At 37.0% G+C, this 24,434-nt stretch overlaps 1 protein-coding gene across 1 annotated transcript; it reads right to left on the bottom strand.

The window, feature by feature from the left end:
• Positions 1-1,701: 1,701 nt before the first annotated feature.
• On the bottom strand, positions 1,702-21,707 carry NME8 (NME/NM23 family member 8). Its single transcript, XM_075747133.1, has 15 exons — positions 21,675-21,707; positions 21,524-21,581; positions 20,497-20,603; positions 19,439-19,510; positions 18,282-18,398; positions 17,623-17,689; positions 15,714-15,793; positions 14,024-14,116; positions 11,411-11,568; positions 9,869-10,047; positions 8,611-8,755; positions 7,789-7,896; positions 6,697-6,848; positions 5,658-5,802; positions 1,702-5,065 (listed from the first exon to the last, which is right to left on the bottom strand). The coding sequence occupies exons 1-15, from the start codon at positions 21,705-21,707 to the stop codon at positions 4,843-4,845; spliced, it is 1,737 nt and encodes a 578-aa protein (XP_075603248.1). The 3' UTR covers positions 1,702-4,842.
• Between the last annotated feature and the right edge of the window lie 2,727 nt (positions 21,708-24,434).

Below are 24,434 nucleotides of genomic sequence, written 5' to 3'. Positions count from 1 at the left end.
CCCCCGCCCCCAGCCCGCTGCCCTTCCCTTACGAGGGCATGAAACAGATGTTGGAGCAGGCGAATGCATCCTCCTGAATCCCCACAGGGGCCACTCACCACTTCTGCTCCCCGGCATGGGGCAAAATGTCAGAGTCACCCCTCCTTGTGCACATCCGTGGCCAGGTGTAGTCATTGCCATGCTAGTGACCCCAGCACCGGAGTTGCTAAACCTTGGTTTAGTAGAGTGGGCAAATGGTCCGCTGATGGATGAAAGTAATTACTGTACCTATTTGCAGCTGAAAAAATTAACGGGCCAAAACTTGAAGTGTCACATGTTTTTTCTCAGTGTTACAGCTGACTTCCTACTGAGGGGCTTGGCATTTTTTTCATATAAAATAAAAATTGCCTGGAACACCAAACAGACGTTTCTAGTGAGTTTCTTACTACCTCCCACACACATGTACCCGGTTTAGTAAGAAGTGCCATTGAAAATTTTCACTGAATGTTCTAACCTCACTTCCAAAAGAATGAAACCTGAAAAAATATTTACTCTAATTTTGAATAATTGGCACCATTTTAGAAGCTCACTGTAAATGCAAATCAGAACTCTTTTATGAACCACTTTTGGAAAATCCCATAAACTCCCCTCCAACAAGACCTGAATGACCCGGTCACTTTAATTAAATTCAATGTTGCAACTTTGTTACTTTTGTCCAGTCATTGCACATAACTGAGAAATACTTCCTGTACAAATAAAAAGAAGATTTTCCAGTCCAAAGTACTCAAACAGCTCTTAAATTATTTTATCCAGCATTGTAACCTAGATTCCAAATGAATGAAACCTGAAAAAATATTTACTCCAATTATGCACAACCGACACACACTTTTTGGTTGAGCTTAGTACTTGAATGTAAATGCACATCTGAAAATGTTTCCTTAACTAGATTTTTCTGGTAAACCACATCAGCTCCAATTAATTTTGTAAATAAATATAAATCCATCAATATGGGTCAACAAACACTGGAAATTATGTTTCCATTTATAGTAAAAAAAACCTGCAAGGGCCTATGAATAAGGAATTTCTACAGAGGTACGTTACTTCTAATTAGACCTAGTCAGGGCTCTACGTCTAATTTCAACTGCTGACACTCTATTTCTTGTAACATCTCTGAAATTAAACACCAGCCTTATTGGAAGATCGAACAGGATTTTGAACTTGCCTGTTAGAGATGCAGTAAATTCAGGGGGTTCCAGGTAATCTATTCATATCAGACTGGTTCCTGTTGCTGCCAAAAGGCTTGTGGATAAACCAGCATGGCAATAAGCACACAAGGAAAGCATCTGGAAGGGAGGACACACTCCTTTTCTCTAGATGAGAATACTAAGATCCAAACCCTAAAGCACCTTAAATATGTCATACAGTCTATGTTACAGATAGAAAGTTAATGGATGCATCAGAGTGATCAAGAGATGCCCTAAACAAACCAACACCCTAAGTATTTTGATTCCTTCGGGTTACAGTATGATGAAAACTTTAGTTTGTAGATACTCGGAGCACATCAGTATTTATCCTCTGATCAAGGTAATCGGAAAGCTAATCATTTGTTCACCAAAAAATGTGGATAAAATCAATAGATGCTTGCAAGGTCTAACTTGCCAGTGTAGCTCATTCAGCAGTCAGAGCAAAGGAAAAACAGTGCCGCAGTACACAACCACAAGCTGATTGACTCCATCTTCTTGGCAGGGATAAAAGCTTTTTCCCCACTTCTCTTGTTTTATTATGCAGTAATTCAGTACAAATACTCACTACAATCAGACATTCTAATTCTTCTTAAACAGTATTTTGAGATTTAGAACCAGCTTGTTTATCATTCTAAACTGAAACAGATCTTTAATATAGTCTTTGTGTCAGATTATGATTTCATTAAAGTTCCTAAACAAGGAAATATGTGGTCTCTTGTATAAATAAACATGCCCTGTGGTTCCATTTCTCTCTTGCTGGGACAAAAATCAGAAGAATAATTATGTTATCTTTTGTTAGTGTTGGAAGAATTTTCATCACATCTCTGCACCACCTAATTCTACACAGAACCACGAGATATTTTCTAAATAAACGGTCATAAAGGTCACATTCTCTTTTGGTCTGGCATTTAGATATGAGGCAGAGTCAGACTTTCTGTAAGATTTGTAGGCAAAGGAGCTGTGTAGATTTAATTGCAAGAAGATTTTAATCTGTGAGACTCAATGGAAATTATGTTGGAAAACATTCCTCTTGACTCTATAAATGCAAATGCTGGCTGATACCACCACCACCAATTCTTAAAAATTACATCCATGTCTATGTCACAGTAATATAAAATTTGAAGAAGAGTGGATGGCGGTCTAAATTATGTATACAATACCTAAGTGTTGAATTAAACTTTTAAAGAGACAAAGTAATCTCTTAAAATATTGACAGTATTTCAATGCTTTTTAATGCATTATATTTTGATAATTCTACAAAAGTCTGTATCATCTCAAAGATATAAAACCTTCATGAATCTGAATCTCTTCAGCAGCTGACTGAAACATTTATTTTCATTGTTTTGAGATATATGTCTTAAATTCCTCCTTTCCAAAGCTGCTAAAAGACATTAAGATGAAGAAGATACTTAGGAGAAACCAATAAGCATTAATAAATTAAATGTTCCCACATTTCAGTTTGGGTTTCAATACTTATGCAATGTAGAGAAAAGCTGTCATAGATCTATGCATAATATTTCAATGTAATCTATTGGATCCTTTTAACCAAGCACAAAACAGGGATCATAATCGAAACACATGAATATATGAACCCAAATAAATGGAATCCTTCAACATCTAATAGTTAAACCAAACAGAAAAAAATGCCATATTGCTTAAGAGTGATGTAATGGAGGATGAAGAATGATGGTTAAACAAGTAATAACTCCATATATAAAATTATACCACATTTAAACAGGCAGAGCTAGTGTACCCCTACAGCTAACTGAAATTTCTAAGACCAGTGCAGTAAATGACCCACAGCGTTCAAAACCTGTGCATTATACCTATCAAGCTATTTGATTGTGAACTTCTATCAGAAGTTTCATGAACTGTTAATAAGACATAAACACATTTTGATGTTTTGAGCATTTCTACTCCTGTCAAAAAATAATCTCACCTAAACTTTCAATGTTGTATTTGCCCCATTGCTAGAGAAGCCATTAACTCTGGCAAAGATCTTGGGAAATGAGCTGAACTGATGTATCTCAAACTGCCCTACTCAGGCCTCTTCTGAGACTATTTCTTGGTTTAAAGTACAATGTGCCAGCACCCAAAAGACCCAGAGTGCTAAAATAATGCCAGGAAGAACAGTTTTAATGGGTTTTTGAAGTAAAAAACAAGCCAAAGAACATACAGCAATTCTGAAGTATGCTTCTCAGAACTCACTTCACCAAGGCGACATATAAATTCTGCACTAATCACAACTTCCTACAGGCTAGCTAGCCTCAAGTCAAGTTTACAGCAGTAAAGCAGCTGTAGGTGAAAATGGGCCACGAGGATAACACTCAGTCCAACTTCTGCTGGAGGAATGTCTATAATAACAAATGCCCCATCACAACAGAAATATTTGTCAGGAAGCTCTTTAAAACAGCTAGTTGTATTAAATACAATAGGAACAGTAAAGAAAGTGTGAGAAAGACTTCATTCTTTCTGGACTTCACACTCACAATCAATGCCATAAGTAAATTGCTTTAATTCAATGCCATTCTTTAGTATCTCAACATTCAATGGACTCGGACAGCAAAAGTGAAAATATGTCAGCTACAGAAGAATATTTGTGTTCTTCATGAAGGCCAGCCAAGTTAGACTGAGGCAGGATACAAATTCACTAGTTTGGCAAGGAGGCATATGTCAAGAATAGCTATTATGCAAGAGCTGACTTTGTATTTTACTTCGTCTGATATACTTGAATTGAGTAAATGGACTGGAAAGGACTTTCTAGTTTATTATCCTACCTGTGACAGTAATTGCTAGAAGATGTTTAGGGAAAGGATAAATAAACAATGCAAATGTTTTTCAGGGCCCTGGGGGAATCAATAGGCCTTAATAGCCCTGAGCATTCTCACCCAGGATGCACACCCATAATGTTGGCCAACGGGCCCAGGAGCCCCATTTAAGCTCACACTTGGGCTTAATTCTTGCCTGAGCTGTGTTGCAGGAGTGCTTGTCTCTGGCTCTTCTGCCTGTTGTTCCTGACTGGACCCTTCAATGAGTCCTGGACCCAGTTCATTGCTTGCTTTGTCTGGGATTGTTGATGGATGTGGCTACCCAGTTCTGCTTGGACCAGTAAGGGCATAGCCTGCGCCATGGTCATGTTTGGCCTTGTGGAGCATTCCCACACTTGCTGCTGCTCCCTGCCAGTGTTGTAGCAGTGCTTCCACTACCTTTTGGCATTTATCCTTTGTAGGCTGTCTGAACTGGAGGACTCGATCCACATCACAGTGGCTGTGTCATTAATAGGGTTTAATGACCTTCCTTGGCCCTTGTTTTTTAAGGTGGTGATATACAAAATACCTTAGACTCCTGGAACTATTGCAAAGGCATAAATCTGTTAAAGTTATAACAGAAAAACTATCTAGTAAGCGTACACAAAGAAATCATTACTAACATCAAACTTCTAGCAGGTATTACTTGTTACACTGATATGCTTTGCAATATGGCAAAACTGGTAACAAAAAACTGGCTGATTAGAAATGGATGGACTATGAAGGAAAACATGTCTTAAATATAGGTAACAGGGTAGACAAATGCATCTAATAACATGAATATCAAATTTCAGAGATTGCATTTTAATTGTTCAATCTATATCAATCTCTCCAAATACACACTCAATGCTTTTCAGTGCGTGTTCTCTATCAGATGATCCATGAACAGCATTAGACAAAATATCTTGTGCAAACTGAGCTCGAATTGATTCAGGAGAGGTCTCTTTTGCCACTTCTGGATTGGTTGGACCCATTAGTTGCCTCCACTCTTCCACAGCATTTTCCTTTGTTAAGACCATTATCACCGACGGGCCCCTGTAAAATCAATATAAGGAAGTTCTTACACTATTCTGAGATGCAGACTTAGCTTTGACTTCAGGTACCATGAATGGTTATGGTAAACATTAAGCTATCTGAATTTTGTTAAACTGTTTATATTTTAAAATTTGTCTCTGTTTTGTTTAAGACAACATCCTGTATTTTAAAGCCAAAAAGATTATGATGATCAGCTATTTGGATTTGGACTTTTTGTCCTAAAAAGATTCTCTCCTGATAATTTCTGAAGCAAGACAACACATACTGTTTTATCAACAGCTATACTAACAATATTATGAGTAAGATATTTGTCCTACATGGGAAGAACAAGGATTCCATCAGAAATTATTTCTTTTTTTGAGAAAAATTCAAAAATAGTGTTCACTATCCATAAGTCAGGAAAGAATTTTAAATCTTCCTTTTAAAGGAAGAGCAGTCCATGCTAGAAGCCACTAAACTTGGCAGACAGAGTATGTAAACATACAATGTAAAATCCTTAGCCCACTTTGAGTGTAGCATGTTTTGCTGGCACTGTAAATTCAAAGTTTGATGTATACTTATATACCTCAGTATTGTATAACAAGACACTTACTCAGTCATACAAGACACTAACTGTTCAAAAAAGGGTTTTCCTTTGTGATCTTCATAGAACTGTGTAGCCATTTCATGAGTTAAAGCTTCTTCTTTAATCTTTGAAATGGTAAATCCAGCTTCTTTAACTTTTTGCATAATGTCATCTAGGAGAATAACAAGCAAACTCATTCTTGATTGAAATAGTTTAGATCAATATGACAAACACTTTAACAGTTCTCTAAAATATGCAGAAACCATTGTCATTGCACTAATCCATCTCTACAGGTGACAAACCCAGACTCTTATAAACTATACCAGTAGCATTCACGGCTGTTTCTCACATTGGACAGAGCGTGGACTGTAGTTGTAATGCTACATCACACACCAGTTGGCCTGCTAAAATCAATCTGGATTGTTACAAGAGGGGAAGAAAGACTCACAAAAGCTAAGGATGAATTAACATCAGAAAGACTACTAAAACTTGTTAGGACAGAAAAGAAGAACGTGAAGAACAGGCTCTGGTTTTAAAAGGTTTAAAAAAAAAGTGGCAGCAAAAAATCTTTCAGGTAGGAGTTTAAATTGTACATAGTGTACTTTTTACTTTGACCTTTCCTCCTCATTCCCTTTGTCTAAGAGTTAAACAAGGATGGGAACACATCTAATTGAGCAATGACCCCTTTTGAGTCAGTAGGGGTAGCTGTATGAACTAAGAAACATGAGTTTGGAAAACCAACCTCTCCTTTGGTTTAGAAGGATGCTGGATGGCAGTTTGCACAAGTGCCTGGCTTTTAAACAGTTTAACTTAGCTATGAACTCTCTCACTTCAATTCAGCACCATTCTTGTGAAGAAAGAGCTATAGGCAGCTTAAGCAAAAGAAATATGACATCTGAGACCTCAATATGAATTATGCAAGCCCTGTAAAAGCATTTCTCTGCATGGAAAAAGCATTTCAGAGAATAAAAAGAATGCATCTGACATGATTTACTGCAGTGTACATTGCTAATATTTTGTAGAAATTACATCTGTAGACTTAGCCCATACTTTCTAGATCACTTACCTTTGTGCTTCTTAGCAGCTGCAGGTTTGATTAATGCCAGTGTGTGCTCCTGAGGGAAGAAGAACTCTAATTCCTTCCTAGCATCATCAGGTGTAGAGCTACCATGCAGCTGACCAATAGGTATGTTGTTGACTGCATACTTTGCACGTAAACTAAGAGTCGTTAAAAGAGTAAGTTACTTAAAGGAATAGCTGTTTGAGCTGCAAGTACAACTAGCCTTAACCCAGTGAATATAAATTAATGTTGATCTGGCGACTTAAGTGATTGATGATCTCTCTGTAGGAGTAAGAAGCCTTCATTGTCTACAGAAATAACAATCAACTTTTTAATTAACCACGTGAAATATGAATGCCTTCCTTCCTAACTGTTATCTTGTTATATTTCCAAGATTATAACAGTTCTTGCTTAATGAAACACAAAAGGTAAGATGATACAACAGCAGTTTCTTAGAACAATAAAATAAGCAGGGAAAACTAAGATGTTCATTTACACAATATGTAGAAGAAACTTAGTTACAAATAAAATGTGCTACTGATGGAAAGTTTTTGTTAAGCTAAGAAAATAGGCATCTGTTCTAAAAAATAATGGTGATATTTCAAGAAAAAAACCACAATAAGAATGAGATATTCCCAATGTTCTTTGCAGATAGAAAATTAATAGCAATACTTCTGAAGACCACAAAAATTGCCATCCAAGGACACAAAGATTCAACTTAATAGCCAAGTAACCTGTTCATACGACCGTCAGAGCAGGATTATACAAAGATTATTACAGGTGGATTTTTCTTATGGTATGTGCTTCTAGCAGTCAAGGATTTTTCTCCGACTCGAGAGGTCTTCTTTCACTTCAGTATCTTTTTTTAAATTCAGATTTTCATTATGTTTAGTAGCCCTTATTTCTCAAAAACTGCTATAGTCACAACGTGTAACACAACACTTCTTCCAAGAAAAGCTTAACAAACTGCAGTAATATATATCAGTTTCCAGATGATGGCACCATAGTTACACCGGTTGAAATGTGTTATTCCTTGAGATGAGGAATATGAACGTAAATTGGAAGCTGTGAATGATAGTTTACTACTGTAAGTATTACCTGTTCGGCTTTTCCTTCTTAGCCTCTTCAACAGTCTTTGGGCCTAATAAATCTCTCCAGTGTGTTATAGCATTTTCTCGTGTTAGAGCAAGTACAAGAGTTGGACCACTGTAAAATGGTAAAACTGGCATTAAAAAACATCAAATACTACATTGTCTGTAATTTGTAAAAGGAATTTGATTATATATAGTCCAGGCCAGGAAAATGAGCCCTAATATTGGAGGATTTAAAAACCCATCTCCATTTAAATACCTACAATCTGATAACCTTATGGGGCTTAAACACAAATTTAAATTTCAAAGTTACTGATTGTTAACACAACAGCAAGAATGTTGTAGAATTGGGCTATGTCTTTATTATTAGACATTGAAATGCTGATCAGCTCCTAAGTTTTTATATTTGTTCCAGCCATGTCCCAACTTAATATGAATACAATATCCAAAAATGATTTATTTTTCCTCCCAAAGGAATCCTGCACACAGCCTGGATGAAGATTTCAGAACTCTCCTGCAGACAACCTAACTGCAGCCTTCCAGAGCAGAGCTCAACTGTTTCCCCCCAAATCACTGGAATTGGTCACTGACTTCAACATCCTACATACAGAGATATAGAGTAGTTAGTAATTTTTTAAAACCTGATTTATTTATGTATTATACTTAAGAATTATCTCATTATCTGCAGTTGTCTGGTTCTGGTTTTTAGTTTTACTAAACTCTCAGATACATGGGTATCTTGTAGCCATGTATTATTCAGGATAATTATTTGTTGTGAAAATTTCAGTCTTATTTATAGATCCACATTCTCATTTTTCATTCAATGTACCTGGTCATTTGCTCTAGGAGGACTGGGAAGTAGTTTTGATTTACATGCTCTTTGTAAAATTCACGTGTTTGTTCTTCAGTTAGGATTATTTCTTTCTGCATTGCTATTTTGAAGCCATCACCCTTTATTCTTTGCATGATAGACTCTGTTTAAAATATTGAAATAATGCTAAATTACCATCCATTCATAAATTTGCACACTTGCAAAGAAATGACATGAACTTTCCAATCATAATGTTAAATTTTTACAGGTGAATTGATTTCTTAACTGAAGAACAGAAAATTAATTTAAAGCAACTGCTAGAGGGCTTCAGTAGTTGCCTAGACACTCAGAAAGCTGATGCTCACCTTTTTAAGGCTTTCTGTCACTTCAGAAACCTCAGTAGGAATTCCTGACTGAGAAATATGATACCTGTTACTACCATCAAAAGAAGGTCTAAGAATTTTGAATAGATGAATATTCATCTGACTAAGTCTCATAAGACCACATGCATAAGTAAGCAGTGTTTGGTACGAGTCAAAATGACTATATAATTGCCTATATATGGACTGTGAAACTGCTGCTCTAAGCAACATACTAGATAACAATCAAGAAAATAAATACAAAAGGAGAGGTCAAAATCTTAGTATTTCAGATCCCTGTGTATAGGTTATTTCCACCACAGAGATTCTCAAGTTAGAAATAAAGGTGCTATCTAGAATCTAGAAAAAAAATGAAAATATATGCCTGAGAAGAAAAGTAAACTTGTTGGATGAAGCTTCATGCTGTTGGGGTAGATTTTCTGATTTAATACATAAAAACTTTGTCTATATAGACCTGTCTTTGTGCAACACAGACTTATGCAGCATAGAACATCCTGAGTTAGATCTTTTTCACCTTGCCATTGATCTACCTTTGACCTGCCATTCAAGGATACTATCAGCTGCTTTATTATGGCAGGAAGTATGATCACCTACACTATACTTTGAAATTGCTAGCTTCTCTGAGAGGTCTTCTAGAAACATTTCATCCAAATATACAATCTCAAGACATTCTTGAAAAATCAGGCAAAGGAACAAAATAGCGTTGACGCATACATTCTCAATATATCAAAAACCTTAACCATGTAACATTTTTCCTGGCAAAGATTACTGTCAGCTTAGTGCTGGGGAGACAATATAACATAAGAATATTTCATCAGTAGAGTTAGAATTTTTAAAGTTCAAAATATGAGACTTTTTATATACCTTAGATGGAAAATGTAGTTATTAACACTTACCGCGTCTTTCCTTTAGGAGAGAAGGTCTAATTAAGGCCAAAGTCTTTTCGACTTCTTGGTCTGTGTCCTTTTTATCAAAATTCGGGAAGAAGAAGGCAAGTTGCCTGCTGGCATCTTCTACACTGTCTTGCACATCACATATATTTAATATATTCTCAGTTTCCATGATTCCCTCCAACCTAATGAGACATAAAGTAATACAGTATTTAAGTCACTGCATGCATTGTGTTAACAGTTGACTTCTTGAAAATGTACTTCCTTAAAGTTTAGTGAAACATAAGAATAGAATGCCAAACTAAGTTTTTCTTAAACTGAGATTCATGACTGAAGTAATGTTGCTGAGGACAGAACTATTAATCTCAAAAAGTGCCTTGTCATGTGCCATGAAAGAGAAATCTCAGCCACGCAGCTTTTCTAATTCCCCTCTAGCTGAATCAAAATAGTCTCTCTGTTTCACTAGACAGAATTACCACTGACAAGTGTACAGTGTGTAATGAATGATCAATAAAAAGATTGTTCTTAATTCATGTACAGCATGATCATAAAAATGATAGCACTACTGAATTGTCTTTAACAGAGATACTTGTCATTGTTATTTGCCTGTATTTCTAAGGTTTATTTAACTATGTAAATACAGTCACTCCTGGCCACTTACAGAAAATGCAATATTCCCCAGTTGTCCTAAATTAATGCAGAAAGAGATACAGCAGGCATCAACAAAAGTATCAAAACAAAACAAAAACATAACAAAAACAAGTATGAATTATTGTGACGAGTTCTTTTTTGGAATGAAGTATTTAAATTTATATTGCTTTAAGTAAATCTCATGTCTAAATATAAAACTTGATCCAGTATTTGAATTTTTGTGAACACTCCCTTTGTTGTCTGATGCTGTGTATACAACTATCATGCTCTTTAAAACTCTCTATAAATATTTAGAATAGGAGAAAAACAGACATTTCAAGATAACATGATTGATTGTGAATGGCTAATACTTACAATGTTTTTATGCATCTTGGAGGGCAGGGGGAACAAAACCCCAAACCCTCCCACTTGTTTGCTGGTTTTTACAGGGTGATACCAGGGAGCACAGCATGCTTCAGGGATCCCCCGATCTCCCTTGGGCCACATCTACAGCTTTCCAGCATACGTAGGAGTAAACATGGGCAAGAATGCAACCTTCAATGGGCAATGCTGGCAGTCACTCCCTATGGGTGAATGAACATGAAGTGGAATTGCATGGAGCACATCAGCTTTGAAGTACAGCGCTGCTCCCATCGGTCTGACAACCCCTGCAAGGCTAGTTCAGAAATGGCAAGAGATCAGTGCCCTTTGCTTGTTGTCATTATCTAGGGAGCAAGGAGTTTCTGTGTTCCCACAGGAGCTGTGATTGCCTTGTGAAAGAGCAGGTGAAGAACTCTGCCTGTTCCCTGGACCCTGTGCACATGAGCAGGTGAGCGTCTGCAAGAATGTGCCTTGGCTTACGGTGTGTTCCGAATACTGCAACCTAAATCACATATACACATTTTTACTGTTAGCTACCTGTCTGGCTTCTCAGCTTCAGGCTCATCAGGCGCACTCTCACTCAATTTACGTAGTTCTTTCCAGTGAGGAATAGCATCAGTTGCTTCTTTTTTAGTGATTACCAAAACATGGCATGGTCCACTCATCATGAATTGAACAAAATCTTCAAAATCAGGCTAAAAACCATAGTTTTTTCTGCTATGAATTGCAGGAATTCTGAGCTTATCATCAGAAATGAGATGACCATCCTTTCCAAATTACCTCTTAATTCCTGTTCTAAAATGGCATTCACATACATTACTCAAACCCCTGTCAAATTTTTTGGGAAGTTTTTTTGATAAATCTTTTGGGACAACAACATTATAAAATGCCTAAAACAATTAATTGAGGTAAATGAAATAATAAAATTACATTAAGCAAGTACCACATGTTCTTCCAGGTTAAAATGCAAATGACAAGAGTGAAGAAAATGATCTAGAAACTTGATGAGATCAAATGCTGTGTTTGCAGTAGCACATAAAGTGTGACATAACAAACTGCAATGCAGTTCCAAGCATAATTTTTGAAACTAAAAATCATGTAGCTGGTTGCAAATACAGAACACTGTGATATTTGCAAGACATTTGTAGGCTTTTCCTTCATTCTATTTGCTATGTTCTTTTCACTCTTTCAGTTTCAACCTTCAATTCTGTAAATGTACATTTTCATCAGAAAATAACTTTTGAAGCTGTTGTGAGTTTTTTTACTTGTGTCACCTTTTTCTTCAATATTGTGAATTTTCTAAAGTATCTTCTCTTCTTTTAAATATTTGACTAAATCTTTTATTTACCAGTCACCCTCATTGGATTGTGGATGATACGTTTTTCCTTTAATAATACGAGGATGAAATATTCATATGTGTGCTTTCAATTCATCAGTTTTCTCTTTCAGTTATCTTCATATCTATGCATAAACTCAACCCATTTCACAATATGAACAAACTCAAAACAGACAAAATGAATGCAAGTACAAAAATATTTAGTACAACGCATAAAGGGAGTATCTACACTGTTGCGGCTTCAAAAGTGCACTCACTCACGTTAAAAGAAATAGAAGTAGCTATTAGATTTGGCTCTCCTGGCTCACCCAGTTTTGTCATTCAAAAGAAACAGTTTCTGCTTCCAGTTATATCTGAGTCTCCATTCTGTCATAATAGGCAGCCTCTGGATCTTTAGCAAGATTGCCCAGTATTAAATCAGGAATAATATTGCCCACTGAGCACAAAAGAATCTATATTCTATATTGTCACTTTAACATAATTACTTTTCAGCCTAGAATTACATGTAAAGAATGACAAATAATTGGTTTCTCAATATGCATAGGGGCCTCTGGACTGTCTCTGATAGTTCATAGTAGTTTTGTTATTCTCCCTGTTGTAATGTTCGTTAGGACCTGCTGTGGTGTAGTAGTGCTGCCATACATCAAACACTGCATGCTTTTCCCCCATCTTTGTTCCTCCCACGTCTCCCTCTACACCTAACTAATCTCAAATTTGGCTGCTGTTCCCATGAAGATAACTTATTTTTAGTTCTATTTCAAAACTGCCTCTGTCTAAACTAGAATCCCAGCTTTGCCAAAACCAAGCTCTTCGCGATTCCTCACAATCTCTCCCTGTTACGTCCTTTCCAAACCATAATGCAGCCATCTGGTGATTGCTATCAGGTTTCTTTTTTCCCCTCTGGCTTCAGCATGAACCATCCTGTCCCATCTGGAATGCCACAGGAACACTTTCCCAGCTTCTTCTTTTGATTATGCCAACTCTTTCATTGGTCCCTTCCATTGGCCTCTCTAATAATACCAAACAAACTAGTTGTCTGCACATAATTTCAGCCTCTGTTTATCTTATGCAGATCTTAAATAGAAGAAGATATAAATATTTGCTAAGCAGATTAATTTTTGTGATTCAGATCCTTCCATAGAATTAACTTTAGCTATCATACTGCCAAAACACTTGACAATATCCAGGTGCTGGTTTGCTAGACCACTGCCATTTAATTGTGACCAGGATAATTTCATTGTTTTCTTGAACTTTGTCTGTCCTTAGCTATTTATTGTCCCCTAATGTAGTATAGGGCCAGAAAAATAAACTTCAATGGAGATGCTTTCTCTTTCTGTGTGTGCATATGCTTGTTCTCAGTACTACCCCATGATAAAAGCTGTGAAGAAGAAAAAACTTTATACTATCACTTATTTTCTGGCTGGAAGAGTATGTGTCAAATAGATATATACTGTCATATAGATAATTCCGGATTTTGGTTTTGTGGTACATTTCAGCACGTAAATCAGCCTATGTTTACGGCCATGACTAAGGGTCATACACATTCTGACAACTGAAAGAACTACAAAATCTTTTGGTATTTAATTGGAATTCAATTTAATTTAGTTGGAATGTTAGAGTGCTACCAAGCCATATTTGAACAAGTCGGTAAGAAAAAAAGAGAGATAGTATCTCCTTTTTTCTATGTACTAAATCTACATTAAATCACTTCTTCAACATACTAAAAATTGACAGGACAGAGATTTGTAAAGACGTAGTGCTACGATTATATGTTTTACCTGTTCCTTTTACTCAGATTTTCAGTTTGTTTTTACCTGTTCTTTGTTCCGGGCATAGAATACTCTGATTTGCTCTTCAGTTAGCATTTTCTCCTCTGCTGCTTCAATGCCAAATCCTGCATCTCTAATCTGCAGTTATTCAGTTATAATTCAGTGGCATTTGAAAATGGATACATACAAAATCAGACGCTATTGTAAATCTAAAGATTGATTGATTTTGGAAGCTGTCTTAAGTTTAAAATTCTCTGAAATATTCCAGATAAAATTGCTATGTTTACCTAAACTAACGTTCCAGCTTTTCAAAGCACTTCACTAAATTCAGGATTACAATGCCCACTAAGTTAATGTTTGTGAAAAATATAGTGCAGTTCAATGTATGTATTCATTTAGTAGTTAATAATCCCTTCTATTTAACATTGAATAAACTCATTTTAACCATTGTGAGTGATTAACATGCAACCATTTCTAAAAATGTTATTATAAACTATATTACAATCATAGTAATCATATAAATGTGTACTTGTCAGCTACTGTTGTATTTGGCTAAACTGCTTGGCTTTACAAACAGCAAAGAAATGAAAATAAAATCTGTTTTATGATTATCTATTTTAAGTTGCATTTCTGCACTAAATTCAAGTATGTGTAAGAGATGCACACTTACATAACCTACATCAAATTTCATAGTCCACTGGTACGAGGTTTATACCCTGTACTGATATTTAAACAACAAAGGCACTATCCAGCCCCAATACTGATCATACGCCAATATTAATCTGCATACCAGCACTCTGCACTTTAAAATTCCCTGTGATGCTTCTGAGTGTTTCCAGACTGCCTTGGCAAGGCTGTGTGGAAAGAGTATGGGCACACACCTCATAAGGCAGTGCAAAGGCAGAGTCGGCTAGTAGCTGCTCAGCTCCAGCTACATTGCTTTCAAGCACTGCCTGCTTTTTTTGCCTTTACTGAGCTTCCTTCCTTTCTGGCCAAGGTAGAGTAGTTGCAGAAGCAACCTATACAACATTCTGATTTTCCTTCCTGCAAAGGTCACTGCCCCTATCTTGCATTTTTTGTAATAGAAACAGTGAGAAATTCCTGAAATTGAAATGAGCATTTACTATAGTATCATATTCTAGAAGGCAAAAGAATTTTTCTTTCACTGTGTGATGGCTTAAACAAATATGGAATCCTTGGATGCACTCTTGCGTACTTGCTGAAATCACATTCTTCACTGCACGAACAAATACTGCACTACCGACAAATATTAGCGCACATGAATTAGCCTCCCCATCAACATGCATATATTGTCATATGTGTCTGCGCACATGCTCTCTTCCATAAGGAACTGATTAGTTGATTTATGTGTGCCTACAGTCCTTAAAGATGCTGTGTGAAGAATTAACTTCACCACCACAATTTCTAGTTCTCCTTTCTATTGCAATATGAGGAAAAAAGACACTTTTCTGTTTGTAGATTTCAGGCATCACTGACCAACACAGTATGAATCCATGTCATACCTCACCTAGTGACATAAAATATTAATGCAATAGTGTCAATCTGAATACCATATTATTTCAGGTCAAAATTATCTTGCTTTTATTGTCCTTATCAGAAAAACGTTAACAGGTCTTGGTCTAAAGCCTGGGCATAAACTATGATGTACTTAATCTTACACCTTGTTCCTACGCTGATGCTAAATAGGATGAATGAATTTTCAAATGTTGTCTACCTTTTGTTTAATTCCCTCTACACGTCCCTCTAAGACATCATCAGGTTTTATAATTCCAACAGAGTATCTGACTACTTCTTCTGGGAAAGGGAAAAAACACACGTGTCAATGACTACATTTATCAAAATCAATACACAACTGCATTTCCCATTAGTTACAAGTGAGTTTCTCTAAATAATTCTCTGTTTTAATATTGAGATGGCCAAACAGTTGTTCCGAAAAATAAGTGACTCCAATACTTAAAGCATGTCTTGGAGTGCGGGACTGTCCTTGGCTATCCCCGGAATCCACATTCCTGATGAACCGCTAGTGTTTTGGATCATATGGTGGAGAAATGGTTCACGTGCAGCAAGGTGTGGTGGAAAAGCTACTATTTAAGAATGGTGCTTTGCCTAGGGAGCTCTGTATGTACAAGACTAGAAATGTGAAAGGAATGAATATTACCAAGGAAAATTCACCAAGTGAAAATCTGTATGAATATTGGAGACATCCAGTAAAATATACATTTCTTGTCATAGTAAATGTTTGTTTCCTTAGCATTGTGGATGCTGAAGTTATTTGCAATAAACAACTGTTGAATTAAGACATGCTTGCTAACACAATCTAATGTTTAAACCAAGAGGTATTCCTGGCTGTAGACATACAGTTACAACATCCATAGCATACAGATCCTCGCAAAATGACAGAAAGCAGTCAGAAGAGAATATAAACTACATCTTTCTTGGCAGTATCTGAGGTTTACAGTTAAGCACTAGCATGTAATTCAATCAGATCCCAAACACTGTAGAAGAACTTGATAGCTTTAGTGGAAACACCAGACATCTACTTGTTTTCAAGACTATAAAAAACTCATAGGCACCTGCATGCGGTAAGGAAAATTTTACCACAAAGTACTAGTGTGTTATGGCTTCTGAGGGATCCCCTAACCTGAAACTGAACCCAAGCTGAAAACTGTTCCCTGATTCTGTCGCACATTTAGATTCTGTGCATTAGTGCAAAGTCTGTATATAATTGCTAAATGATTTATAAAACTGTACTACTAGGTCTTAGAGGGTTAAAGCTGAGGTCAGGAACTTGTCACTTGAACCATACAATAAAGAAGACATGAAGAGGAAGGACAATGGCCACAACTTAATCTGTGACAGTGATCAAATGCCTTATCACAGGAAAAATAAGCCAAGAGAAGAAGAGAGAGGATGGAGGAGTTTATTCCATCTGAACATTGCCAAATGACATTCTGTGCATCTATGAAGCAGCAGGAAGCTTCAACAGCCACAGATAACAATAAGAATAGAAAAGATGTAGGTCCCAGCTCAATACAAGCCTGAAATAAATCATAGCCATGAGACCCACAGGCAGGATGGTGCATATTTTTCAATCTGTTTGGAACCTTATCCTACTAAGGTGGATTTATCCTCTTATGTAAGTCTGTTCTTTAGTACTTAAATCCAGTCTTGTGAAAGGGTTAAATAAAAATAATCTGAAATAAAAGGCATGCCATTCCTTCAGAGATTAACTCTTCCAGTCTTCACAGGTTGCCCCTGTCTTGGTGTTTCTGTAGAACATCCAGGGGTTAACAAGCACCATCTCCACAAAAGTACATAGCTAACATAGGGACTGTGAGGAAGTGACTTTCAGGTGCTGGTTTTACACAGGAAAATTCCTGGCATGGAGCATTGCTGCTATGTGCCAGGGACCTGAATTCTGAAGGCTCCCAAAGAGGGGTGAAAACACTAATGATGACAGCCCAACATCTCAGTTTGATATCCTCAGTCATAACCTCTCATGTTATTAACTCAAAGGAAGGTCTGTTGGTGCTGGACATACACAATTCTTAATCAGATAACTAAAAAGACATTTGTTCTTTTTCTTTCCATTAACGTTTCTAAAATAAACCAAATATCTTTACCCTCAGGTACATTCTCCTCAACAGTGTCTTCTGATGATTTCTCTTCTAGGAAAACAAGTTCATCTACCTAAGGTAATTGTAAACACAGTACAAGTACATCACCAAACACTGCTGTCAGATCTTTACAACACTTTTAGCTTAATGTAATAACAAATTCGTTACTCAGGAAAGCCAGCAATTCTAGGAAAGACCTTGGGCTAGCCTGATTTTCCTTAACCAAGCTACAGTTTGTTAAAAGTTTCCTTTTATGGTAAGTGGAGTTCTTTGATCTCCATTTTCACTCAAAACCAGCAATGAGACATGACTATATCCCAAGTCTTTATTTGTTTCATATGATGCATTCTTACTAAGTTATATATGAAAAATTTTCAGTCCTGAAAGAAAAAAGATTACTAAAATCTTTATGTGCTAGTGACATTTTGTCCATCTCTCCATTTCTTGCATGAATAGGCTAATCTGTAAATTTCTAAAGTTTTTATAAAGTATCATTTAATGTAAATTTCTAAAAACCGCCCTCACATGTGTCACTATACTGTCAAGAAAAAAAATACAAAAAATTAAACATTACATTATGGAAAGCGCTATCACAGGCATTGATAGAAACCATGTCAGTGTAATAAAAATACTCATTTATATTTAAGTATCTGTTTTGTGAGTACCTTGGTGCGTTCCTTCTGTCCAGCTGCAATTTCCCTCTCTTCTTGCACTAGCTGTGTTATTCTCTTACTTAAAAGAGGACCGTTTACACCTCTCACTATTGCAATGATTTTGCCATTCTGTAAAAGAGAAAATAACACTCTTGGTGAGTTTTCAATGCTTAGTTTACATGTTCACTTGAGTTTTGGAACATGCTGTTATCTTTCTATTTTTTTGCAGTAACAGGACCACTTCCTGTGCCCACTGAAGTGAATCTACTACTACCTCTACTAGTTCAGAATGAACCTTTCTTACTTTTACTTCCTCCCTTCATTTTCTGCCTCATTTTCTATGTCTATTTCTAGGCTCACCATTAATAGTACAATCAGAAATAAATGCAAATATTCAATTTACTAGCTCTTCATTTCTGTAACATGGAGTTTTCCATCTTTTCATTTAGTTCACGTTTCAGTGCATGCTCTACCACACTCAGGAGCACCACAGTGAAGGTAACTACCAGTGATCAGAGATACTGCCAACTTCACTTGGCAGCACTCAGCTTCAAACCTGAAAGTGTCCTGAAAGTGTTGTTATTCTTGGCCCTTAGTTGCGGGAATTCAAATCCTAGCACCCTCAAGTCGAAAAAACCCCACTGCCTCATAAGTGAGCAGTGTTCTACAGTGGAGTCCTAGGACAACAGTCTTTCTGTATCCATCAAGGAGGGATAAAAACTATATGATTCATTATTAGAATTGCTCAGGTGTGAAAAACACAATTTTAGTTGTTTATCTTAAAAAAAACTTGAAGTGGCAGGAAATGTAAACTCTTTTTTCCCTGGGGGAAGGTGTGCATAAAATAATCATTTCACTGTAGCCACATGTGGACACTTTATGTGAGGCAACCCCGGAAAAGTTATACTAATTTCTCACTAAGTAACTACAAAACTGTGGCTACCATAGATCTGTAGTTTTACGTGTAGCAGCCACAAGAAAAATATGCTTGAGAACCACAGATTTAGGTATGGGAAGCAGCCTCAAGTAAACACCATTTGATGATATGATCCTACATACTGTAAAATGTAAAGATATGTTTTATACAGCTTCACTTTTTTTCTTAATCTGCTGAAAAATTAATGTAAAAGTAGGCAGCACATTAAAAGAAGCTGATGTGATGTACTTACAACACAAAAAAGAAAGACAGGTTCACATTTATTCCTAAATGGTTGCAGAGTTGGAATACTGTCAGCTTCTGCCTGAAGTCAGGTGAGAAAGATTATTTACTTACATAAATGTGTATATGTATGCATATATAAACCTTTTTGCCTGCAAGAAAACTGCAGTCATATATTTTGCTGTTACACGCTCAAACTAGCAGTCCTCACGGCACTTGCTGGTGATGAAGAAAGAACTGGTTTGGTAACATGGGATTGGCCTCCCTTCATATTACAGCAGCTAATCACAGAAAAATACCTTATCCTAATACTGTTTTCCCATGTAAGTTATAATAATGTGTATAAATGAGGAAGTAGTCCATGCAGTCTTGACAGAAGAGATTACTCACTGTATTAAGTTCTTGGTGACATGAGGTCAACTCTATGAAAGCACTTGAGATAATCTCTGAACATAACTGTCTACTTTTTTCTGTATAAACAATACATGTATTTTCTGCAAAAATGCTTTGATCGGACAATTGAAACATGTGGGAGGAACTGAATCTGTGAAACAAAATTATCTCCTTTAAATATTATATATACCTCCTATTTTATACTGCTAGTGTAGAGGAATATTCTTATTATTACAGTTTTGTGATAAATTATTTTTCAATTCTCCCTTTTTGTTCTTTTAAAAATGAAATACAAGGGAATATTTGGGAAAAAGGTGTAATAGCATTTTTCAGGGATGTAAGAATTTTAAATATGATAATCCGCAATGTAGCGACTTAACACTAAAAATCATATAGTCTGGTTTTTGAAGGCTTCTGCAATCTCATGAAGGAAAACAAAAATGATGGGATATCAACTCCCTTTATATTATAGCTCTGTTCATATTTATTACCATTTCTAATCTACCTCTAAACAAAGTCTTATGAGGATGCATGCAGATGAAGAGGCAATCAGGCCAAAATTATGATGGCTCGGCATAAGGATAGTAAAATGAAAGCTCTTTATATGCAGACAGATAGAAAGATATATTTAAAATAAAAAACAAGTACAGTTCCATACAGAATTTACATCCTTACCACTGCAAAATGCAACACATCATCTTCACTAAACTCATTCTTCATTTTTCTGAATAAATTCACCACAGCTTTGCAAGGACCACACCAAGCTTGATACACATCTATTACTAAAATGTAATAGTTCAGAATTACAAACAGCTGATTTGTGGAACTTATAAAATGAGACATATTTATTATGTTGGAATAGTACTGGGATGGTGTTCACATGCATCTTTCAGTCCTCTTCTAGTCAATGAATGCACCATGAATACATCAATATATTGAGTGGATACATCAGGGTTTCCTCTTTTATTTCAATTACTTTTGACATCAACAACCTACTTCACAATACTATGATGTGAGACGATGAATCCAAAGAGCTACATTTCCCTCATATTCCTTTTCCTTTTAACTGTTCTTTTTCTTCTCCCACTGTTGGTTTTCATTCTTATCTAGATCTTTATTCTACAAGATTTTTACCTCCCTGAGCGCATGCAGATCATTTCTTTTCCATTACTGCTCCTCTGTAGATATAATCCCATTACAGATTTGTTCCTTCTACCCAAATACAATTCCTAGGACACCTAGGAGACATTGTTATTGGACTGAGTGAACTGAAAACTGGGGATAATACACATCACAGAACATGCACTCTCAAGAATGCTGACCTATTAACCACTAAATACAACTGTACAGTATTAATTTAATCTGTACAAGATTTTAGGAAAAAACTTCCTCAGAAGTGTCCAACCTCCTACTGTACAGATTACCATATTGGAAAGGCACTTTCTAAACAACAATGTATAACAGTGGATAAAATAATGGATAATATGATCTGTGACAAATATTTATTTATCATAGAAGACAGTGCATATTCATAAACACAATATATACATTTATAAATATATTAATATAACCTTTCTTTAAAAGATAATATGGCACTAGTCTTCTAGATTTACGACAAGTATCTATTAAAGATTATATGATATATAAGTATGAAAACTGTACATGTCTTCATGAGTGATTAAACAGAAAATAGTAACAGTACCTACTACACCTTTTGTCAGCAACATTTCATCCCACTGTTTTTGGTTGGTTATTATGGCCTGAAATAAAATGAATTGACATTTTAACATCTTGAAAAGGCAGGAAAAAAATCTATTCATCTCTAGAATTGTTCAAGTAATTAGCATTTATACCTGGAGCTGGATTTCTTTCTTCTTGCCTGCCATTTCCCTGTGATTTTAGGAAACATATCAAAATACGAAGCACATTTAGCAGTTTTTTAAAAGAACATGTGACATGCAGAACTGATTTATGTGATTTTCAACACAGCACTGCTTTCTGATTCCCTTAAAAATTAACTCAGCTGAAGACCCTACAACAATGGCAGTTAACACCTATGTCAGAATTCTGTGGAGCAATATACAACTTATTTGCAAAAGCCACATACCACAGGTAACAGAATAAAATTCAGTTTCTTAATCTGCTAAGGTCTTCAAAATTTTTTGGCCTCAACAATTTTTCAAGCTTATAATTACTCTGTTCAGAATGGCCACAGGGACCTTGGATGGGATGACAGCTTCTGTAACAGTGGACCATTTCAGAAAAAAAAATGATTAAAGACCTTCAACTCTAATGACATCAAATCAGGCTTCCTATCTTCTGGGATATATGAAAAGCAATGACTTACATAAAAATGTCCTTCATGTTTTTTTCTTTTCTTTTTTTTTTAATAGATAATTAACTGAACTGGGCAGGAAAACTCTCTCAGTCAAGTTACATACGTGGGTGAAGTCTGACTTCAGCTTCCAAATGGATCTTGACTGAACAATAAATGTTATCACTGCATCAGCATCTTGAGTGGAGGTTTCTAAAGTTCTTGGTTAAGATGGTAGTCTTTGCCTTGGGGAAAATGAAAGTGCCACCATGAATGTGACCTCCACTGTCATGGACATCTGACAAGTCAACCAGCAAATATGTCCAGAGTTTGAACTATCCTGGCATTCCCACTGGAGCTGCCCCCTTCAGATCTCAGACTCAGATCACATAATGGCCAAAGTGAGAACTCTTGCCCTGATGCTTGTTTCACATTTCATCTAAAAATACTATTAAGGAATAAAATTTCAAATACAGGCTTTCTTCAAATCATTTAAACCAGGTAGTGAGCCAGAGTCATTAGCATGGCATTAAGTTCAGTCCTTTAAAGACTCTGAGGAGATGATGCTATTGAAACTGTAGGAAACCGATAGATGAAAATATGCCATATTAGTAGGAAATCTTCAGCTAAAAAAGTTGTCATTCATTGTTACTTACTATCATTGAGCAATAAGAATCAATGATGTACTGCAAGACTAGATCCACAAAACATATACCACATACATCACAATGGGCTATACTTTCCAATCGGTCTACACGTGCTCCCCAATTAAAAATGTGCTGTGATGCATTCTCAGACAGCAAACGAAAGCAATGCAGAACAGACACATGGTATGTATGCAAATACACAAATATACATATTGATCTGGCATAGTAGCTGTACAAGACAGATGTGAAGATACATGCGACATCTATACTTTTTAATAAAATTTTTGCATAACACATTGTCTCAGTAATACAGTATTACACTGATGAAACATGATCAGACAAGCACATTTTGTCCGTTATCTACAATACAGACAATATGCTTCTAACCCTCACACAAGGCATTTTGCTGTCCCCATGCTACATCTCTTACCACACACTTTACAGACAAAACTGCTTCCTCACACTATTCACATATAAAAATAGACCTAGGTGCACACTCAGATACACTGTCAAACTGACATTCAAATATGCACATTCTTTGCAAATAGACATTCAGTATCTTAGCACAAGCCTTCATACACATATACACATGAATATATCCAAGCGCTGTTGAGATTTTGACATGCACCTGTGTACATGTACATACATACAGACACGTAGTTCGCTTGAATTCTATGGAACTGGACAAAATACAAAAAATCAGGGATGGACAACACTCATTGAGGTACACCACACTTCAGCTTGCACACACATGCACGCCTGCATGCTTCCACAAGTATGTGCAAAGACTCACATCCTTCCGCAGGCACCCAAGCGTGCAAGCACGCACCTCTTATACAGGAGTGCACTCATTTGCACAGACCTTCTCCATGAGCACACCTGGGTGTGCACGCATGTTCCTCTTCTGCACACACACACACACACACACAGAGAAACATGGATAAGTGAACAAACGCGCAGACACACGCCAGCTCACTGGCAGCACGCAGTGCAGGTTCCCATAACTGGGGTGCTCATGTGCTCGTGCACCCAGTAGTTTGACACACATCCTCCATGACAAGCACGCCATCGCACAACGGTCGGGGTGCTTGCTCACCCCTGAGGTGGGGACCCACCCGGGAGCACACGGGCACCCCCAGCCCCACGCCCCCGTGTGCACCTCGCCCCTGCCCTGGGCCAGCCGCTTGCCTGGGGACACCCCGCAGCTGCCCACCTGTCACCTCCCCAACGGCTCTAACCGCCTCCCCGGGCCGTTACGCCGCCCCAGCCCCCCTCGTTGCTCAGTCTCCAAGGGTCATTTTTCCCCCATCACCCTCTTTCACCAGTCTGGGGCTGACATGGAGCCGGGGAGGGAGCTGCGGGCACGCAGAGAGGGGAATGGGGAGGCAGCTGCGATGAGCAGGGGTCGGAGGAAGCGGCGCCATTTCCTGCACTGTTTCTCCTCTGTTTCTCCCCTCCCCTAAGCAGAATCCAACCTTAGCCTTTAAAATGTGAGCAAAATTAGTCTTGGAACCTAATTAGCAATTTGTCTTCACTCTTTGCAAATTGTGACATGATGGGGACGAAAAGAGGAAATTTTTTGCGGAAGTTGTGGTGACCAAAGGAGGGTATTGAAAGCCAAATAACGGTGCTGCACACGCTCACCCGCTATC

The sequence above is a fragment of the Balearica regulorum genome, chromosome 2, assembly GCF_011004875.1.
Source record: "Balearica regulorum gibbericeps isolate bBalReg1 chromosome 2, bBalReg1.pri, whole genome shotgun sequence".
NCBI classification, from domain to species: Eukaryota; Metazoa; Chordata; class Aves; order Gruiformes; family Gruidae; genus Balearica; species Balearica regulorum.
This window is presented reverse-complemented; position numbering and strand designations above follow the sequence as displayed.